Genomic DNA, 18,851 nt, shown 5'->3' with positions numbered 1-18,851 from the left:
AAAAAGCAGGTTGCTAGTTTACTTCTGCTGTGAATGTTCTGCTTTCGTGGTTTTGGGTTTGTTTTTTTTTCTTCCCTAGGATTTCTTCTTGTATTGTCCAAATAGTGTATTCTTTTTCTTGGTGAAAGTCTTTTGCCTTGACATTGTTTTGCTGTCTCACGAATCACTGCAAAAAACAGTGTTTCAAAAACTTTGGCAGAGCTGTCTTCAGGCTGCTAAGGAATGTGTTACAGCTGGTTGCATGCTTCTCTAGTTCAGCCTAAGGACTCGCGGGTTAGGCCTGTGTTCTCAGAACACCTCCTTGTGTGTATAATTTAAAACACATTAATAATTCTGCAGAAATCACAAGGATCATTTTCACCCTTTAAGACTGTAATTCTTGAAGTTGTTTGCTTGCACTCTATTTTAGAAAGTATTTAAGGTGTCTGTTCAAAGTAAAGTAGCTGGCATTAATGCAATTTGTGCAAATTGCATAATGTACACAGCGAATAGCTGGTTATTACAATATTGGCAGTTGATTGGAATTAATCTTTGTTTACTACTGTATTTACTACTGTCTTTATTCCTATACTATTTTATGTGGTGGTGTTTCATTATATTTACTTTCTAACAGTGTTTCCTTTTCACTCTTAAAGCCCAGCTACTTCTGGGCCCCAGAAAAGCTGTTTTGTATACCCTGTGGCTGCAGTGCTTTAGGATCTGTGTCACTACAATGTGATATATCAGGAAGATGTATCTGCAAATCAGGATTCACGGGCAGACACTGTGAAATCAGCAGACAGGTGCCTAAATTGAAAGGAAATGCACAAAGCAGTCAGCAGATCAGAGTCCCCCCTCGGAGATGGGGCATCAGCAGTGCCAGTGGGTGCCCACGGGGTGCTTACCGGGCTGCTACTCTGGTAATAAGAAACTGTGTGCATTGCATGGGCTGAAGTTTTGTACTTGCTTGTGTTTGGAGCTCTCACAGGCTTTTAAAATATATTTATCTTAAATAGGCCTGCTACAATATACAAAATTATCAAGAAATAGGCTCAGAAGATAGGCAGGTTCTAATTCCCCACTCATAGGGCTTCTCATAGTGCAAATGACCCTGTAGGCCAGAAGTCAAGTACTAGAATTAGTCCAAAGGAAGCACCATCAACAGCAGTGTGCCCAAAATGTATGGGTGATCTATATATACATCAGTAGAATCAGTTGGATCTTCATTGCCTTCGGCAGGATAAGACTTCCAGTTGTGCCTTAACTGAAACTAGGACACTTCATCTTCTAATAATTCAAGAACAAAAAGCTTAAGGAGTTTGTGAGAAGGATCAGCCCTAGAGGCAAACTGTTAAGATCTAATCTTAAAATGTCATACATAACTGATGTTAAAAGTCCTTATTAGTGAATATGGCCAGTTATCCGAGCCATTTTTAACTGGGTGAAGTGCCCATTATTTGAATGTAATGCCCAACATGACAGAAGCGTTCATTATTTATTGAATACCAACAAGCAAACTTACTTTCTAAAATGAAGTCATTATGATGCAATTGATTCTAACAGAGCAGTGCTTTAGGAATTTTGAATTTTTCCCCTGCAACTGGAAACCTCCACAGTTACCCCACCCTATTTAAAAAATCCCTCTTAATTTCTTCTCCTCACCCAGACTCTGGGACCCATGCCATATTTGCTCATATGGATTCCCTTTGAGCACATGAGCTTTTACCCATCTAACATATATTATGTAACTGTGTTGCCCACACAAACACTTGATATACACCAATACAGGGACACAATATAGTAACATATTCAGAAAATTCATCTTATTTCCTCATTGTCATCCAGGATCTTATCTGTTGTTCTAAATGTGATTCTTAGAATTTCTGTGTGTAAACAAGCTTTGCTGAGGGCTTAACTTGGGGGTTTGCATGGCTGATCAAAATGTCTTTGACTGTGCAGAGCTCATCACAGAGTACAACCCAGCATGCTAGGGATCCTTTCTTCTTTCATGCTGTGTGGAGTGCTACTATCAGACTTTTTCTTGCTTTCACTGTTATAAACAGAATTTATTAGATCTTATCAAACTTTCTATTGAGAACTGAGATGCATGCTGTGCATTGGCTACTTCACTGCCTTTGAATGTCTTCCTGAGGTTTTTACATATTCACATTTCTGTGTGCTTCTTCCTGTGGAAAAGAAACCTTTAGAGATGGTCAGTATATTTAATTGAACCTTGGAGTTTAATTATACGAGGTTGAGTATTTTGTTCTCTCTCATATACCAGTTTTGAAGAAGTTTGTAATTGGCAAAACTTTTCAATATAGAATTTGGAAAATTAATGTACTTCTTTATTATATGTATAATCAAACATCACTCGGGTTCATATGATTCTTCAGGGCAAATTCTGACCATAGGTGTAGTCCTGTATTCTGATACCTATATGCAGATTGTTTATGAGAATGTGGAACTTCAGTACTAACCTCAGAGATCAGATTTCAGGACTTTCACATGGAAAACTGCTGAAGTCTCTGGGAATTCACCTCTTGGTTAAGTATTCCACTGTGGAACAAATCCATGTAAAATTTACATCAGTAAAGCTTCACTGACTTGAAAAATCACTACTGCTGTATGCTGAGTAAAAAAAATCTAATACCACGTGCCTGGGTCACACAGTAGCACATTGTAAAAGCAGATACTTTCCACTTTGTTTCATTTATATTCATCAGCAGTGATCTTTTTTAATATCTCACTTTTAACATTTTGCTTACCTAATGAAGTCTGATAGTTATGTAATTGGATTTCAGTATTCTCTGAAAATCAGACCTGAAAAAATGGTAGAAACATACTCAAATTTTAAGTCACTTCAGCTCAAGACTGAGTTCAGAATTTGAATATCAAGTATGATTTGCCCCTAGGAGCCTCTGTTAGCTGGTGCAGTGAAACCTGTGCGGTCTGTTGGTTTAAAAGCTTTGTGCAGAACTCTGTACAAATGAGCAGGTGTCTTCCCTTTTTTACAAATATACTTTTTGCATGCCATTAGTGGAGTTAAGGAGGTTCTAGTGGTTCCATAGGAACTTTATTCAGTGCAAAAAAGAAAGCAAAGAATGAAAAGAGAAGAGGAACAGAGGCTTATTGCTTATTTCTGTTGTAGTCTTAGACATAACCCAAAGACAGAGGTTCTATCTTAAAAGTAGAAAATTTCCATTATTTGCCTGTCTTATACACAAATACATTATATATATGTTCTTCTAAAGTTATTTTTAAATATCATTAAAAAGAAATGCGGTCTACTGACAGAATACTGTATACAGACATTGCCCCATGTCAGAGGAGATAAAATCTAGTTGTTCAAAAACTTTCCGGTTGAATCAATCTCCATTCATAACTAAGAATTTGAATTCACTCTCTTAGCAACAAACTCTGCCTGACATAATCTTATAACCGAGACACAGGATGTGTATATGGCAGTGGCATACATTCCATTTCTTGTGGGAGCTGTACTTATGGAAACACAATCTCATGGGAGATGCCAGTTACATCAGTTAACGTTGTGAAATCTGTATTATTTTTCAGCCATGTAGGTTATGTAGTGTCCTTGCCCCAGTGTTTTATTGCTACAATTCAGTCAGATAAGAGCAGTATTTCAGTGATGAAGAGGAAAGAACCACACTGATCTCGTTACTCTCTCACCTTTTCCTGTGTTCTCCTAGTAATCATTCCATGTAGTAACTGTTCTTCCTTTTTCTGTGGCAGCCTGAAACATTTGGTTTACAATCTTCAGGAGGATGTGTTCCCTGCAACTGCAACTCTTTTGGTTCCAAGTCCTTTGACTGTGATGGAGATGGACAATGTTACTGTCAGCCTGGAGTGACAGGAAAGAAGTGTGACCACTGTGCTCATGGATTTTACAACTTTGAAGAAGGAGGCTGTACTCGTATGTAAATTCTTTACAGCCAATTTCAGATTTATTTGGGGGGGGGGTGTTTCTTTTTGTTTATTTATTACTAAGATTCTAGATAGGTAGGGTTTGGATTGCCTAACAGTTTTTCCTGACAGGTAGGTATTTTCATAGACAGTCTTGTAAATAGTTCAGTTAGCAAGGATGGTAAGTGGCAAGAACAAAAGACCCAAGCAATTCCTGCTGTTTTAAGCTCAGTTTACAACTCATCTACCACATTTAGAAGGAACAGAAATGACCTTTTCTCTGAGTACCTTCTGCCAAAAAAATTTCTACGAAGTTCCTATAACTTAGTTATGGTAAGAGTGTCATAGAATGCTGGCTAAGGTGCTTGCAAAACCATATCAGCTTGAAGGGATATGAACAGGAGGAAAAAAAAAAAAAAATCCATATGCTTCTACTTTTATCCCAAACCTTTTTGCTGTTCTTACATGGTTGATCTGCTTTTATTAAATTTCTATACAGTAATATTTAGGATCTTGCTTACTTGTATACTTTTTGTGTACAACCAGATCTTCAGATAAAATTATCTGCTATGTGTCTTGTGTAAATACATGAAAAGTACGCTTTTTCAGATGCTGAAACTCTAGCATCAGGCATAAATACATACAGCCACTTCTTTACATTTACATTTTGTCCTTTTGGACATTGGGTCAAACAGTGAAATGAATGCTTCCTGCCCTTAAAGTAGTACTCACATTGAAAAGAACCAAATTGTCTTGGCTAATTGAACTGTATTTTTAAAGTCTCATACACTCATTTAAGTGTGGTCAGGGGATATATAGATAGCAAGCCTATCTCTCTGCATTTTTCTACTCCCTTTCTTTATGGATGGAGCACTGAGAACTCAAGACCCACATCTGTGCATCAAAATTCAATTTCACCTGTAGTGTTGATAAATTTTGAGCCAGGCTGGGGTTTTGATCATATTTGAAAACATTACTCTATATGGTGTTTTTTTCCCATGGGAAGGAAGGGCTCAGAAAATGTTTACTACCTCGAAAAGTGCAAACACTTTTGCACCTTGGAAAAGGGAAAGATTAATAGGCTCATTGATGAGAGAACTGAAATAAAATGCAAATGATAACTGTAGTCCTAAAGCCTTTAGCAAATATACAACAGAAAAAGTACAACCATTTATCTTCATTATTAGTTTCTTATTCTGACATTTCACAGTTTAAAAGGACATCACTATTGTGAAATACAACAAAATGTTAATTTCATACAGCTGGGGAAGGAAAATGTGAGGGCAGGTAACAAGATTTCACATTAAAATTTTAACTGCTGTCTTGACAGACTTGAAATGAGAGTTTAAGCAACAGTGATGAAATGGGGAAGTAGTGTAAAATCCAAACAATATTTTAAATAGAAAAATATGTGGCCATCAAATATTTTAAATAACTGCAACAGCTAAAGATATCTAGAGCATTCAGATTTTTAAAAGCTCCAAAGGTAATACAAAAAATGGAAAGGAATTCAGTTTTCAAAATGCTGTTTTTCACCCACTCATTTTAGTCAGCTTGGTATGCATGCCTTCAAATGAGAAAAAGAAAAAAAAAAAAAGAATTAAATTATGAATCACAGAGAAAATCAGAAATTTAATAAAAGTATATCAAATCATGCTAAGAAGTGTACAGAAACCAAATTCCATAGTGACAGTTAAATATCAAATAAAATATTGGACGTCTTTTATCAAGCATTTATCCAAGAGGTAAATAATTTGATTTTTATATTTGTACAGTAAAAAAACATGACGTCTTAAAAAAAAAAACACACCCTAAAGCATCACCAGTTAGTGCTGACATTCTAGCAGCAAAGATACAAAAGAGGTTCCTATTTCAGATTCTTGCAACAAATGTGTTCTATATTTTCTATTTTTTTTTAATAATGATAAAAGTAAAAACACAAAAAATAACTGGTGGTATCACTTTCTTCCCCTCCATGCCTTTTCAACCAATTTTGTGTAAGAACTGGAAGTCCACAGAAGAGCATTCACATCCAAAAGCCTCAGTCTTCCAGTGAGAAATATTTTCTAAAGCATCTTCAAACCACAGTGTGTCAACAATTTTTATGTAGCATGCAAAACATCTTATTCCTGGCACGATGGATGCAAAACTTACTGTCTTCTTTGCATCAGTTACTTTATTTTGAAAGTATTGGTGGGGAAAAATAAAGATCACTTCTTATCTGAACTATAGATAGGAGCTCTGTCTTTGCACATCACATTTTCTAGTTTTACTCTGAAGTATTTCATACAGTAAAGGAAGTGAACATAAATGCAACCCTCAGTAATGAATGTTATGCTACACTGCTCTATAACCCCCCCAAAGAAGCAGATTATCGCTTAGACGGTCATGGTTTGCTTATGATGCTTTTGCTTTGACCTCAGGGGTAATGTTGACAGGGTGTATTAAAATAACCATGCACCAGTTCTGCGCCTCCAAGCAATCAGGTGTCGTCTTGTGCCCCGTAACTACTTATCGTTTACATACCTTGAATCTGCATTTGCCACCAATAAGTTCTTCATTTATTAATGCTTTAAGAGCAAAGACCACTTCCAAAACCAAAGTATTTTTAATTGAATAAAGCCTACAAAGAATCCGAGCCTCCTGTGAGGAGGCACGTTGTTGTCTTCCCAAGGCAGAATACATGTAATCTGAAATCAGGAATAGAATGGGAAAAAGCAGCTAAAACACCAATTTAGCCTTTTAAGAAAAGTCTGTTTACATGAGCAGAAATTTCAGGAGGTTGGCTTATGATGGTGGAAGAGGTTAAATATACTGCAGGCTTCCTGTGTAGAGGGCTCAGAAGCACTCAGGTGGCTTCTTGCACAAGACAGCTTGGGCCCAGTCGAGTTGTACAGCAATTCTCCCACAGGTATGTCACATGAGCACACCATCTCAGAGGTGTCTGCACTTCTGCAGCCAGTGCCTTTATTTTCCCTATTCTGTTCTCATTGCAATTACTTCAATCTCAGTTAACCTATGTTGCATTGCTCCTGGTTTTTGTTTCTCTGGGTTTACCCTACCTTTCCTGCCCCACTGTGTCCACAGATACTTAGAGTTCACTGTATGGTAAAAGCTTTGTTGGAATAATCCTAACCCCATTAGCATCTGCCCTCCAGCTGTTACATAAAGGGGTAACTTTTCATCTGCTTAATATTTTTCTATCTCCCATGAAGCCTGTGATTGTTCACGTTTCGGTAATAACTGCGATCCCATCAGTGGCCACTGTATCTGCCCTCCCAGTACTGTTGGAGAGATGTGTGACAAATGTGCACCAAATCACTGGGGCCATAACATTGTCAGTGGCTGTAAGGTGAGTGAATCTGTTTTCTCTCTGTGTGCTACCTCTTTTCCATGGGACAAAACCAGTAATTTATAGCTGGAATGTAATTTTGGGGTTGTAAATCATGGTTTGTCTGCATTGAGACTTTTGGTGTCAGACTGTGGTGTAGATGTTAGCAATCTGTAACTGAGCACTACAAATCCTCTGTCTCAGGTATGCAGCCTGCAGCACCAAACACCCTGTTTATACTGCTGTCACACTGGCTCAGTGGCCTGCTTGAGCCTTTATCGTGATTGAGGAGATTACCACAGTACTGTACAATGTATATAGATGTGTGGTTACAGGTAATTGACAGTGCCTTTGTAGAACAAATTTACTTTGGCCCTAATTGTGATACCGCTGGGAATTTGTACTTGAAGATTACTTGAGAAGGGCTTCAACTTTTGTACAAAAGATATGGAAGAGAGAAGAATCAGCCACCTTAGCTGTTAAATGCAATTCCTATGCTCTTAAAGGTGAAGTAGACCTTCTCAATAGCCTTCAAATACTCTGTATTCCAATGTTTGACACACAGTTAAAAACTCTGAAGGGAAAAGTGGAGAAGAAATAGGGAAACAATGATAGTATGTCAGAGTCCATGAAAGCTATTTTTAATGTCCTACCCTTGAGTTAAGGGGAGCAGTATTTGGTTAAGGTTGAAAACTGGTGACAGCGAAAAGTTCAAATGCTGCCTTCTCTCTGCTGTTCTTATTGATGATGAGGGATTTATTGTACTGATGCAATTACTCCAGAAAACTGTGTCTTGTCTGAACATGGTCATACACCATTAATGCTTTTTCTTAAAAGGCTGTTTGTCATGTAGCTCAGGCTGTAAAGCAATTATCAAGGATGATTTCTTTTTTGTATGTATTGAAAACTCCCCTTGTGAAACCTTTGCTGTGCTGCTGTGATATAGACTCTTGGCTTCTGAAACCAGCCTAATGAGGTTGAAGACCTCTGTTTGAGCTGTGGAGTATATTCTCTGATTGTATTTTATGTGAGCACATTAGTATGACAGTTCCGTGGTACCATCTAAATTAATAATGATCTACCAGCCCACATCTCTTTTAGTATCTTACAACTAATTTCTGCAAAGTGAGATGTGAATCTGTTGCTTGCATGCTTTGTAGAAGATTTCCAGGGATGTCATAACTCAGGGGGACAGAGAGCACAAAACTGCTTGCTCACAAAACAAACGTAACATCGCATTTTAATTTAGGTTTTGATATTGCACACCAAGCTATTTCAGTAAATAGCGAGCAATTTGCCTTCTAAGCTTTATGTTCAAATGCATCTTTTAGAATAAGGTTCTTTCTGTCAGGTTTTATTTCTTAGCTGAGGTAATAGTCTAGCAGTCAGACATTTAACCAGTAGTTAAATAGTTTCTCTGGCACTCAGTAAAGATTGAATTTGACTGTTTCCTGCACATAATCGCCTTCCTTGTAAATAGCCTTTTCAGATCAGAAGAAAGGTGTAGTAAGCATTCATGTAATACAGAGTTTTGCTTAGAAACTGAATCCACATTTTCCTCCTCTATTTGAGCTTTGTGTCCTTAATTTTAGCAAGTCTATCCATACCAGTTACTGTGGTAACCTGCACTACTGGCACTGAGTTTGCTTCTGCAAGCTGAACTTCTCCATACAAGATTCTGGTCACGCCAGTGATCACAGCAAATGTCCTGTGCTAACTCTGCAGTACAGTCACAGTAACAGCACTGAGGGACTCTTCTGTTCTTTGGAAGCCTGCAGCTTTCCCTGCTGCTTACTTCTATATTCATCATCTGGTCTCCCTGGAAAATCACCTATTTCTATCGTTGCCTGCCTGCACAAGTCTCATTCTGTGAGCGGGTTTACTTCCCAGTACACCACATGACTAAATCTCTACCCCTTATCATGTAAATTGCTGTAATCTAAGGGTCCTGTATGTAAGAAGAAAGTTACTGTATACAGTACAAAGAATACAAAGACTAGTTACCAGTCTGATGGATGAGTAATAAGGACTGAATTAGATGCCACTGGGACCACTGCCCCTGAGCAATTCCAGTTTTAACAAAGTGGTCTGAACATGCCCTGCAGAGGATTTACATAGAAAGCACTTTTCAGAGAACACCTACAATTTTCAAGTTTATTTTGACCATGAAGTATCTCAGTGTCCTTGACCCTTTTAGATTTATTTGATTTCAGTGCCTAACTTATCAATGATAAGTAATAGCCATTAAAAAAAACCCAACAACAACTGCAGTGTTGTAAATATATTTAGCATGATTGCTTGGCCCTTGGTGAGTAAATATAAATGCCTAGCTATATAATTCAGATATGTTATTTTCAGGCAGTGGAAATTCACTTAGATACTTGAGAGAGGTGAGTTGCTTTTTTCTTGAGTTTGGATTTTGGGGGAGGGTGTTGTTTTATTGTTTGGGTTTTGGTGTTTTGGACTGAGTTGTTTTGGGGTTTTGGTTTGTTTTTTTTTCAGAATTACAATTTCAATTTTCTCCTTGTTTCTCCCCATTTTAGCCGTGTGACTGCAGCCTTGTCGGAGCCCTGAGTTCTCAGTGTGACTTAAATACAGGATGTTGCTTCTGCCGGCCTGAATTCTCTGGGGATAAATGCACTGAGTGTAGGTTGGGTTTCTGGAATTATCCACAGTGTGTCGCTTGTCAGTGCTTCGCGGCAGGGACTGATCCACACAGCTGTGATACAGAGTTGGGGAAGTGCTCATGCGTTGATCATTCTGGCCAATGCAGCTGCAAGGTAGGACAGTGAAGGTTGTAAGTTGATCTTAAACTGCTGAGAAGTTTATTCCAAAATTCACTGACATTTTTACTTGCCTGTTCCAACAATACATGCAGACAAATCTCGCTGTTTTTCATAGCGCATTTGCTAGCTACTGTGGGAGCACTCTAACATAAAGAAAGACTTATCAGTTGCTTTTTCACACACTAATAGTTGCCAGGATAGCATCCACTTAGGCTCTCTTCTCACTTTGTATTTCTTCCTGTTCTTGCTTGCCAATTTAGCCCCATTCAATACAATTCTTGTTCAAATGTTTGGCAAATTAAAGCAAACACCTCAGTAATGACAGTATGTCACAGCGCTAGTTCTTTGTACAACATTACTTAGAGGGAGTCAATAATGATAATTTTAAGAGTAGAATTCACTGCAATAGTAAATGTTCTTTTGAGTAGACCAGATACAATTCAGGACCACTAAAGCAAAGACTTTTGGCATCATCACCTACAGCATTCTTATTTGGATTTGTTCTTGGAATCAGTCCCTGCTGATAGTAGCAAAAGATGTGACAAGGGACAACAGCTTCAAATGGCAGCTTGGGAATTGTGGATTGGATATTAGGAAAAAAAAAAAAAATCATTAGGAGGGTTATGCAGCAGTGGAACAGATTATCCAGAAAGGTTGTGAAATTCCCATCTTGGAAGTTTTCAAGAGTTGGCTAAAAAGAGTCATGGATATCCTGATCTAGTATTGGTAATAGTCCTGTTTCAAGGAGAAGGTTTTTAAAAGTGACCTCTAGAGATTCCTTCTTTGATTTTGATTCATTCTTCTTCTTTAGGGACTGTATTGAGACAAAAAGCTAGTAAAGTGGAAGGATGAATTGAAATGATTGAATTGCCAGGTAATTCTTTTGTTAAATAGTCACCAGTCACTTCATTTTGTATTTAAAGGGTAGACTCAATGGAGGAACTGTAGAACAAATTAGTTTGAAAGAGACCTGTAGAGGTCTGGTGCATTGTTCGAAAGACATTGCTGAGGCAGTACTTTCAAGGATGGGTATTTCACAACCCCCTTGTGCAAACTGCTTGACCACCCTCCTATTTTTCTGATGTATGTGAACAGAAAACATCATTCAATCTTACATATACTGATCCATTTGATGGTGAGATCATAAGAAAACTAAAGTGTGTTAATCAGATAGACTGAGTAAAACTCAGTGTTATTTGGCCTATGCCATTCCTGAAATGAAAAAACAGAAGTGTCTCAATTCTTTTAGCTTCTTCTGGTACATAATGTTCTCCAACCCCTTTAAGCATCTCAGTGCCCCTTTTCTGGCTTATGTCTAGTAGATCACTGTCTTTGTTGTAGTTGTTATAAGCATTAAGTAGAAAGAATGGGGGTTTATGGCATACTTAAATAGAACTGGAGAAATGTTTCTTTGTTTATAATTTTAAAACTAATATAGCTACTTCTCTGTTTCTGTGAGTGCAAATTAACAGTATATATTTAGCTGATGATTAACAATAAGAAACAAATTTACATGAAACAAAATGCAAAGCAAGTAAAATTCACAATTTATGACAGAAAATGAACAAATAATGCTGAATTAAGTCAGCAGATTTCTGTTCTTTGTACAGAATTTAAACCTGATGTCGAATTTAAATTTAGGGTTGTTAACCATTTGTGTAACTTTTTTGAAGGAGTTATATACTGAGGAAGGTAGATTTTTATAGAATGGTAATTGTTCCCATTTAAGCCTGCTGTTTTAGCTGCAGAAATGAGCTTTCAAAGGCCCAGGAGCCCCTCTGTCAGCCCTGACAAAAAGCAGCAAAATCTAGGCTAAGTACAGTGTAGGCACATTTGCTGAGAGAGTTACATGGCTACATGTAGAAATGATGGTTAAAAAATGGTAAATCTGTGGGAATTTGTTGATTTCCTGTATAACATTCAGAAAGTTGAATTTGTTCTTTAGATTGGCTTCTTCACGTTACACTCAAGAGGAAAAAAATAAAAGGGGGAGGGGATGTGTTGAGGAAAAGCCAGCCAGAGCTTTCATATTGGTGATTTCTTTTAAATACCTCAGTCACAGTATGAAAATGGTTTTAGAAGGCTATGCATAAATTACTGTGTATCTGACCCTATCATATCAAATAGAATCATAGAACCACACAATAGTTTGTCTTGGAAGGGACCTTAAATATCATCTACTTCCAACCCCTCTGCCATGGGCAGGGACACCTTCTACACTACCAGCTCGCTCAAAGCTCCGTCCAGTGTATCCTTAAACACTTCCAGGGATCACAGAATCACAGAATCCCAAGGGTTGGAAGGGACCTCAAAAGATCATCTAGTCCAACCCCCTGCAAGAGCAGGGTAACCTAGAGTACATCACACAGGAACTTGTCCAGGCGGGGCAGCCACTCCAGCAGCCCACCACCCCTACAGTACAGAACTTCCTCCCCATATCCAATCTAAATCGACTCTCTTTCATTTTAAAGCCATTCTGCCCCTTCTGTCACTACATGCTCTTGTAAAAAAAAAAAAAAAAACCAAACATTTTCAGCTTTCTTGTAGCCCACTCTTTAGGTGTTAGAAGACTGTTATAAAGTGTCCCCTGAGCCTTCTCTTCTCCAGGCTGGATAACTTAAGTTCTCAGACTGTCTTCATAGGAGAGGTGCTCTAGCCTGCTCACTGTTTTCGTCGTATGCACCAGTCTTCTGTTTGATGTAGATACAGTACCCCACTTACCTTTCTGTTCCAGTGGAATGAGGTTGCTCGATGAACTGTTCAGTGACATTCTGAAACAAACAAAACAAAAGTTACCTCCAGTATTTTACATTTTTATGTATCTGGTATAGCCTTTTATTTAGACTAATTAAAAAATGAAAATAAAAGCATTGACATTACAACACTGAAACATTTCAGCCTTGTTAATACTGTTCAGTGATGTGGAAAACAATCACAAAAAGAGGAAACCTTTTCTCTACAATATTTCCATTAAAATATGTTCCTCAGCAAGAACATTTAGTACTGCACCTCAAACATTCTAACCTGTCAAAGCTAATTCCTATTACACAAAAGGCTTGATTAACTCGGCAATTTCAGAAGGACATATTTGTTCTTATCTTAGCAATCAGCTATTGAGTATGTCATGCCCAAAGTGCCACTTGATTTTACTGTGCTTACAACTGTCAGTTTGAAGCCAGCTCCATTGCTCAGAGCAGTAGCTCTGAGTAAATTCAGATGGAAATGCCTTGATTACATTGGCTGCATATGTTTGCATACACACACGATAAGAAGCCAGAAAGTTCGTTGAATATTTCCTTACACTTACTGTTATTTTTTTCTGCACCCTGTTACAATAAGTACTGTATGATTTTCTTATTACTACCTCAAAACAAAGCTTGTCTTCTTTTTTATTTTATATGTTTTTAAATGCTCTCTCTTTTCCAGGTTAATGTGGAAGGCGTCCACTGTGACAGGTGCAAGTCTGGTACATTTGGTCTCTCTGCCAGAAACCCACTTGGCTGCAGCAAGTGCTATTGCTTTGGCCTGACTACACAGTGCAGTGAGGCAAGGGGGCTGATTCGCATGTGGGTGAGTAGGAAACTGCTGAGCCATGTAATGTGATAATTTTGTTTCCTGCTGGCATCTTTTAGTCAGGCACTGAGAGGTAGCTAGGAAATGGCCAAGCATTTAAGCTATCATTTTCCTCTTTATACTTTGAGAAGTGGAGAGCAGTATGTTCCATTAGACAATCAGGGTATAGACATTAAAGGTAAATAAGTAGATAAGAAAAACAGTGAAGTGACATCAAGTCAAAGTAAAGCTGTATAAAACTCAGGAATGGGCAAGCTAGTCATGTGAGGAAATTATGCTTTCCAGTGCATTGTAATATAGTCTCTGGTATATACAATACAGTTTACCCAGGTTTATGCAAGGGTCACAGGTGCTTGCTGTCCAGCATAGATTTCGCATGGCTCAAGTAGTCTGTTAATTTTCACTGTTAATTGCTTTCTTGTTTAAGATTTTGTAGTTTAGAGTTTTTCAATTGATTGGTTTAGTTTTGGTTTGTTGTTTTGTTTTTTTCTTATTAAAAAAAAAGAAAGCTTATTGAATCTCATTTAAAACAAAGACTGGGAAAGTATAATCCATCAGAGCAAACAGAGAGCTCTCTGTCTTTTTGTAAAAGAGGGCCTTCAGACCTAAGCTGGAGTGACAAATTAGCTAGAGTGGATCTCTCCATTTACCTGTAAAACAAGCACAAACCATGTATTGAGACTACTGCTTACCGTTGCTGCTGTGCCGTCTCCTCAGTTACATTGTGGAGGAGCTATTTCTGATGGAAAATGGCTGTTTCAGTCCCCTCAAATGGTCAGTCATATCACTGCTAGAAAGCATGTCAAGCATAGAGGGAATGTCTTTTAATGCAAACCAGCCAAAGCCCCTGACTTGTCATGCACAAGCGTCAGTTGGATAAAGATACTTTAGGCTGAAATCAAGGTGCACCTCTTTCCCTTCCCAATGGGTGGAGTGATTTATCATGATCTGACACAGTTTTTCTCATTATTTCAATTTTGCCCATCATATGCTGGTAGGCTGGAGATGAAAGGCTGTAAAAGACTGACAAGTCATACAATTCAATCAAGTTCCATGGCAGCAACAGTTCTGGAAAAATTTCTTTTGACCTGTGTGGCAGCACAAAGCAGAAACATAGTTTATATAGTTTACATGGTTCTGAAACATAATCAGAAACATCTTGATTATTTTGTGTCTCTGGATTAATATTTATGCTCATATCTAAACAAGTGTATGTCCAGGTGTCATTTAGGTTTTGATACTCTAATCTATTTCAGAATTGATTCAGAGTTGTAAACTGAGAGAGAGACAGGGTTCTGTCAGCTGTGGATGGCTATTTCAGATACTCTCAGGTGCATCAAATGGCATTAAACATGTTTAAACCAGCAAACTTTCTCCTATGTAAGGCAAAGCTGATCTGAAATTCAAATGTGTTGAGCGCTTTCTTGATGTCTAAAGTAGTAAACAGTAGAATACGGTTATGATAGGAATTCTCACTTAGGGATGACAATATTAAGAATGCTTCTTAATCATCCCATATATGCTTCTATAAATGGAAATACCGAAACATTTTAAGTACACAGTACAGGGCTTGGATGATTCCTCATTACCTGATCCCTATCTTGTGAACAGCCTGTTGATGACATGACTGTTACAGATATGACTCTGCATTTGTTTTCCTTGTTTTCCTCAGTCTTTGAGAGAAAGCAATTTTGATACCAGCCCTTTGCATTTGTTCACACACTTCTTGTGATATTTTCATCTGCACAGAATTACTAAGACTCTTATTACAGTTTTTGATCACAGTAATGATTTCTATATAAGAGTCGATATTTCTGTAGAAACTCTTTCATCAAGTGTAAGGAAGTTACAAATATCAAAGTTGCATCTTTATATTTTTTATTAAATCTGAATTTAGAGTTAGAGAAACTCTCTGCATAAGAGTAGATATTTCTGTAGAGACTCTTTCATCAAGTGTAAGGAAGTTACAAATATCAAAGTGGCATCCTTATATTTTTTATTAAACCTGAATTTAGAGTTAGAGAAACTCTCTGTGTATTGTCTGGAGAACTCTTGGCTTGAATATTGAGTGAAAGTACCAAGCCCCAGTGATGTATAGTAAGCGTTGGTGAGAAGTATGCTTCTTCCTAAGGTACATTTCTCACAGTCTGAAGAGGCCTGAGACTGAAATAGTGCTATGAAAATTGCTTCAATAAAAATGATGGGATCATTTGCTGATGAAAGTATTTTAAACAGTGTTAGTGCTTTCTTAGTTAACATGAGGACAAGGTGCAAAGGGCTGGAGGGGAAGTCATCATTATCACTATGTATACCTAAAGGAGGAAATAAGACTTGATCTTTTTCTTGATTTTTTTGAATATACATAGGTGACCTTGAAGCCAGAGGAAATGATTCTGCCACTGGTGGATGAAAAACTTCAGCGCAGCACTCTTGCAGGGATTGCATTCCAGCCTCCTGAAATAGTAGCAAATATAGAAGAGGTGATGAGGGATCTGCGATCAGAACCTGTTTACTGGAGACTTCCAGAGCAGTTTGAGGGACGAAAGGTAAACATAAAACTCCAATGAATAATTACATGGATTTTTTATTATTTTGGGGGGGAGAGGGGGGAGGGTATTTGGGGGAGATTTTTTTTTTATATCTTCTATTTGTATTTTACAATGACTTTTTCCCATCCAATAAAAATGTCTTCACGCAGTGGAAGGTGCTTCAAAAGAAAAGTAATGCCACTCCATTATTTAAAATTATGTGCAACATTATAGGAAATTCATAAGTGTGCAACATAAACACTATTTTATAATAAATATTTACAGACAGTAACGTAATATTTTTTCACAGGATTGATCCTCATAAAAATGTTATTTGAAAAATTAAGCTGCGTTAATTTCATATAACTCTCATAGCATTATCTTTCTCTCCATTTTAAATAAAAAAGTGACAGATCTTTGTGAGTTACACAGGAGAACATGATTGAAATAACCCTCCTTTTGGATATTTTTATGTACCTCTGTGACAGTTTATTTTGCACTTTTGCTATTTCCTGGTTTGGTTTGGGAAAGTTTAGATGTTACTTTCTCTAAACATGAACCCTGTAGAGCACTAAGGCACATATAAAGAAATGGATAACATTTTGTTTTTAGTGTAGTACAATAACATTTTGCTGATGGGTATTTTTTAACACAGCCCTCATCCCCATAGAATTTCAAAAGCATTTATTGCTATTTTCTACCACATGCACATTCATCAGACTGCTCACAGGTGCAGAGTGTATCTAGCTCCTACATATGCCCAGGAATTTATGTTTAGCTAACTGAAAATGAGTTTTCTCTTTGTACCTTGTTAGCTGACCGCTTATGGAGGGAAACTAAAATACGCAATCTACTTTGAAGCACGAGAAGAGACTGGTTTTTCTACTTACTACCCACAAGTCATCATAAGAGGTGGGCCTCCTACCAATACGAGGATCATTGTCCGACATATGGCTGCCCCTCTGATCGGGCAGCTGACAAGGCATGAGATAGAGATGACAGAGGTAATGTTTCTATCTGCTTTTTTCCCCAGAACTTAATCACCTGCTTCTTTGTAATATTGCTGTTAATCTGGTTTTGTATTACTTTCTTTCAGCATGAATGGGGATATTATGGTGATGACCAAAGAGTCAGAAACACTCTGCCCTGGGAATATTATCATGACGACCCAGGTATCAACAGGACTGTGTCCCAGGCAGATTTCACCTGGAAATATTATGGAGATGAATCAAGACCAAGTAGACCTGTATCCCGGGAAGACTTCCTGAATGTGTTGTATGATGTTCATTACATTCTTATTAAGGCTACTCATGGCAATATCATGAGGCAGAGCAGGTAACTGTTTCATGCAGTGGTCTGAAATAATGCAGTAGTCACAGATAACCTGATAGAGCTCTCAGCTATTCTGAGAAATATATTTATTCATAACATCAGCTATAAGCAGTTGCTGAGAACAGGAATTGGCATTCAACATAGCAAAAGATACAGGTGAGGGAAATTTAATTTACCAGAAAATTTAAATCATAATAGACAAATGAAGGCTTTATTTTCAGGATTCTAGAATAGAAAACACATATAAGAACATGTATGCTGTAACAAACCTGAAGTATTTTTTGTATGAATGTCTACTTTATGAAAACATGCTTCTGTAATTAAATATAGATGTTAGCATATGAAAGAATTTTCTTTTGCAAGTGGGAAACGAGAAATGCTGGACAGTAGCATTGCAGAGGAGGAAGTGGAGGTCCTGGTGGACAAGGAGTTGTCTATGAGCCAGCCATGTGCCTTTGTGGGCAGGAAGGCCCACATGGACTGCATCAAGAAAAGCACTGCCAGCAAGTTGAGGGAGGTAATCCTCCCTCTTAGCCTTACCTGGAGTACTATGTGCAGTTCTGGGCTATCCAGTATAAGAAAAACATGGAGCTCCTTGGGCAAGTCCAGTGAAGGGCTACTAGAAGCATTAAGGGTCTGGAGCATCTTTCTTATGAGAAAAGCTGAGGGGTCTGGGCATGTTCAGCATAGAGAAGGCTCCGGGGCATCTGACCAATGTATAGGAGTATCTGAAGGGAGGGTGTCAAAAGGATGGCACCAGTCTCTTCTTGGTGGTGCCAGGTAATAACACAAGAGTCAATAGGCTCTTGGACACAGGAAGATCCACCTGAATATGAGGAAGAACTTCTTCGCTGTGAGGCTGACTAATCACTGGAATAGGTTGCCCAGAGATGTTGTCTCCTTCCCTGGAGATATTCAAGAGCCACCACTCAAAGACAGGTCTGTTGTTTACAACATATCACCAGGTGAACATGATTCAGTAATTATATCCTTGCTCACCAGGTGAACATGATTCAGTAATTATATTCTAGCTGTATGTTCAAACAGATACAGCCTACAAAGTTTAAAAAATTAATCTTTTACTACCACCCAACACTAGCAAAGCCAGAGCATCAAGTTCTGGATACTGGAATTCAAGAAAAATGTATTAATATTTAAAGGATAACAGTGAACATTATCACAGATTGGAAAATATGACCTGTAAGAGAAGATGTAGACAACCAGATTTATTTAGAAACTAGAAATTGTTCATAAAATGTTGTCATAAAAAGAAAGAAAAAAATCAGTTCTCTGTTGCTCTGGTACAAGTCAAAAAAGAAATGAGCTTAAACTGCAGCAGGAAAAGATCACATTAGACATGAGAAAAACATTCCTGGGTGTAAAAAAGTTCTGGAACAG

General features: G+C 37.8%; 1 protein-coding gene across 7 annotated transcripts in view; it reads left to right on the top strand.

Annotated features, from left to right (window-relative positions):
- Positions 1 to 18,851, top strand: part of LAMA2 (laminin subunit alpha 2) — a 361,801-nt gene that overhangs the window by 233,783 nt on the left and 109,167 nt on the right. For 4 of the 7 annotated variants that reach the window (XM_061378277.1, XM_061378278.1, XM_061378276.1 and 1 more), the window contains exons 21-28: positions 636 to 899; positions 3,733 to 3,913; positions 7,119 to 7,255; positions 9,778 to 10,014; positions 13,447 to 13,590; positions 15,960 to 16,139; positions 16,937 to 17,125; positions 17,218 to 17,456. In XM_061378277.1, the coding sequence (XP_061234261.1) occupies positions 636 to 899; positions 3,733 to 3,913; positions 7,119 to 7,255; positions 9,778 to 10,014; positions 13,447 to 13,590; positions 15,960 to 16,139; positions 16,937 to 17,125; positions 17,218 to 17,456 (1,571 nt within the window). The remainder of the gene's footprint in view (positions 1 to 635; positions 900 to 3,732; positions 3,914 to 7,118; positions 7,256 to 9,777; positions 10,015 to 13,446; positions 13,591 to 15,959; positions 16,140 to 16,936; positions 17,126 to 17,217; positions 17,457 to 18,851) is intronic. The other 3 variants (XM_061378283.1, XM_061378279.1, XM_061378281.1) reach the window with 1 other exon arrangement.

The sequence above is a fragment of the Neopsephotus bourkii genome, unplaced genomic scaffold, assembly GCF_033783945.1.
Source record: "Neopsephotus bourkii isolate Nb327-2 ecotype Australia unplaced genomic scaffold, CSIRO-AGI_Nbou_v1 NB_1765, whole genome shotgun sequence".
Classification (NCBI taxonomy): Eukaryota; Metazoa; Chordata; class Aves; order Psittaciformes; family Psittacidae; genus Neopsephotus; species Neopsephotus bourkii.
The sequence above is the reverse complement of the archived record's forward strand: the minus strand, read 5'-3'. Positions and strand labels throughout refer to the sequence as shown.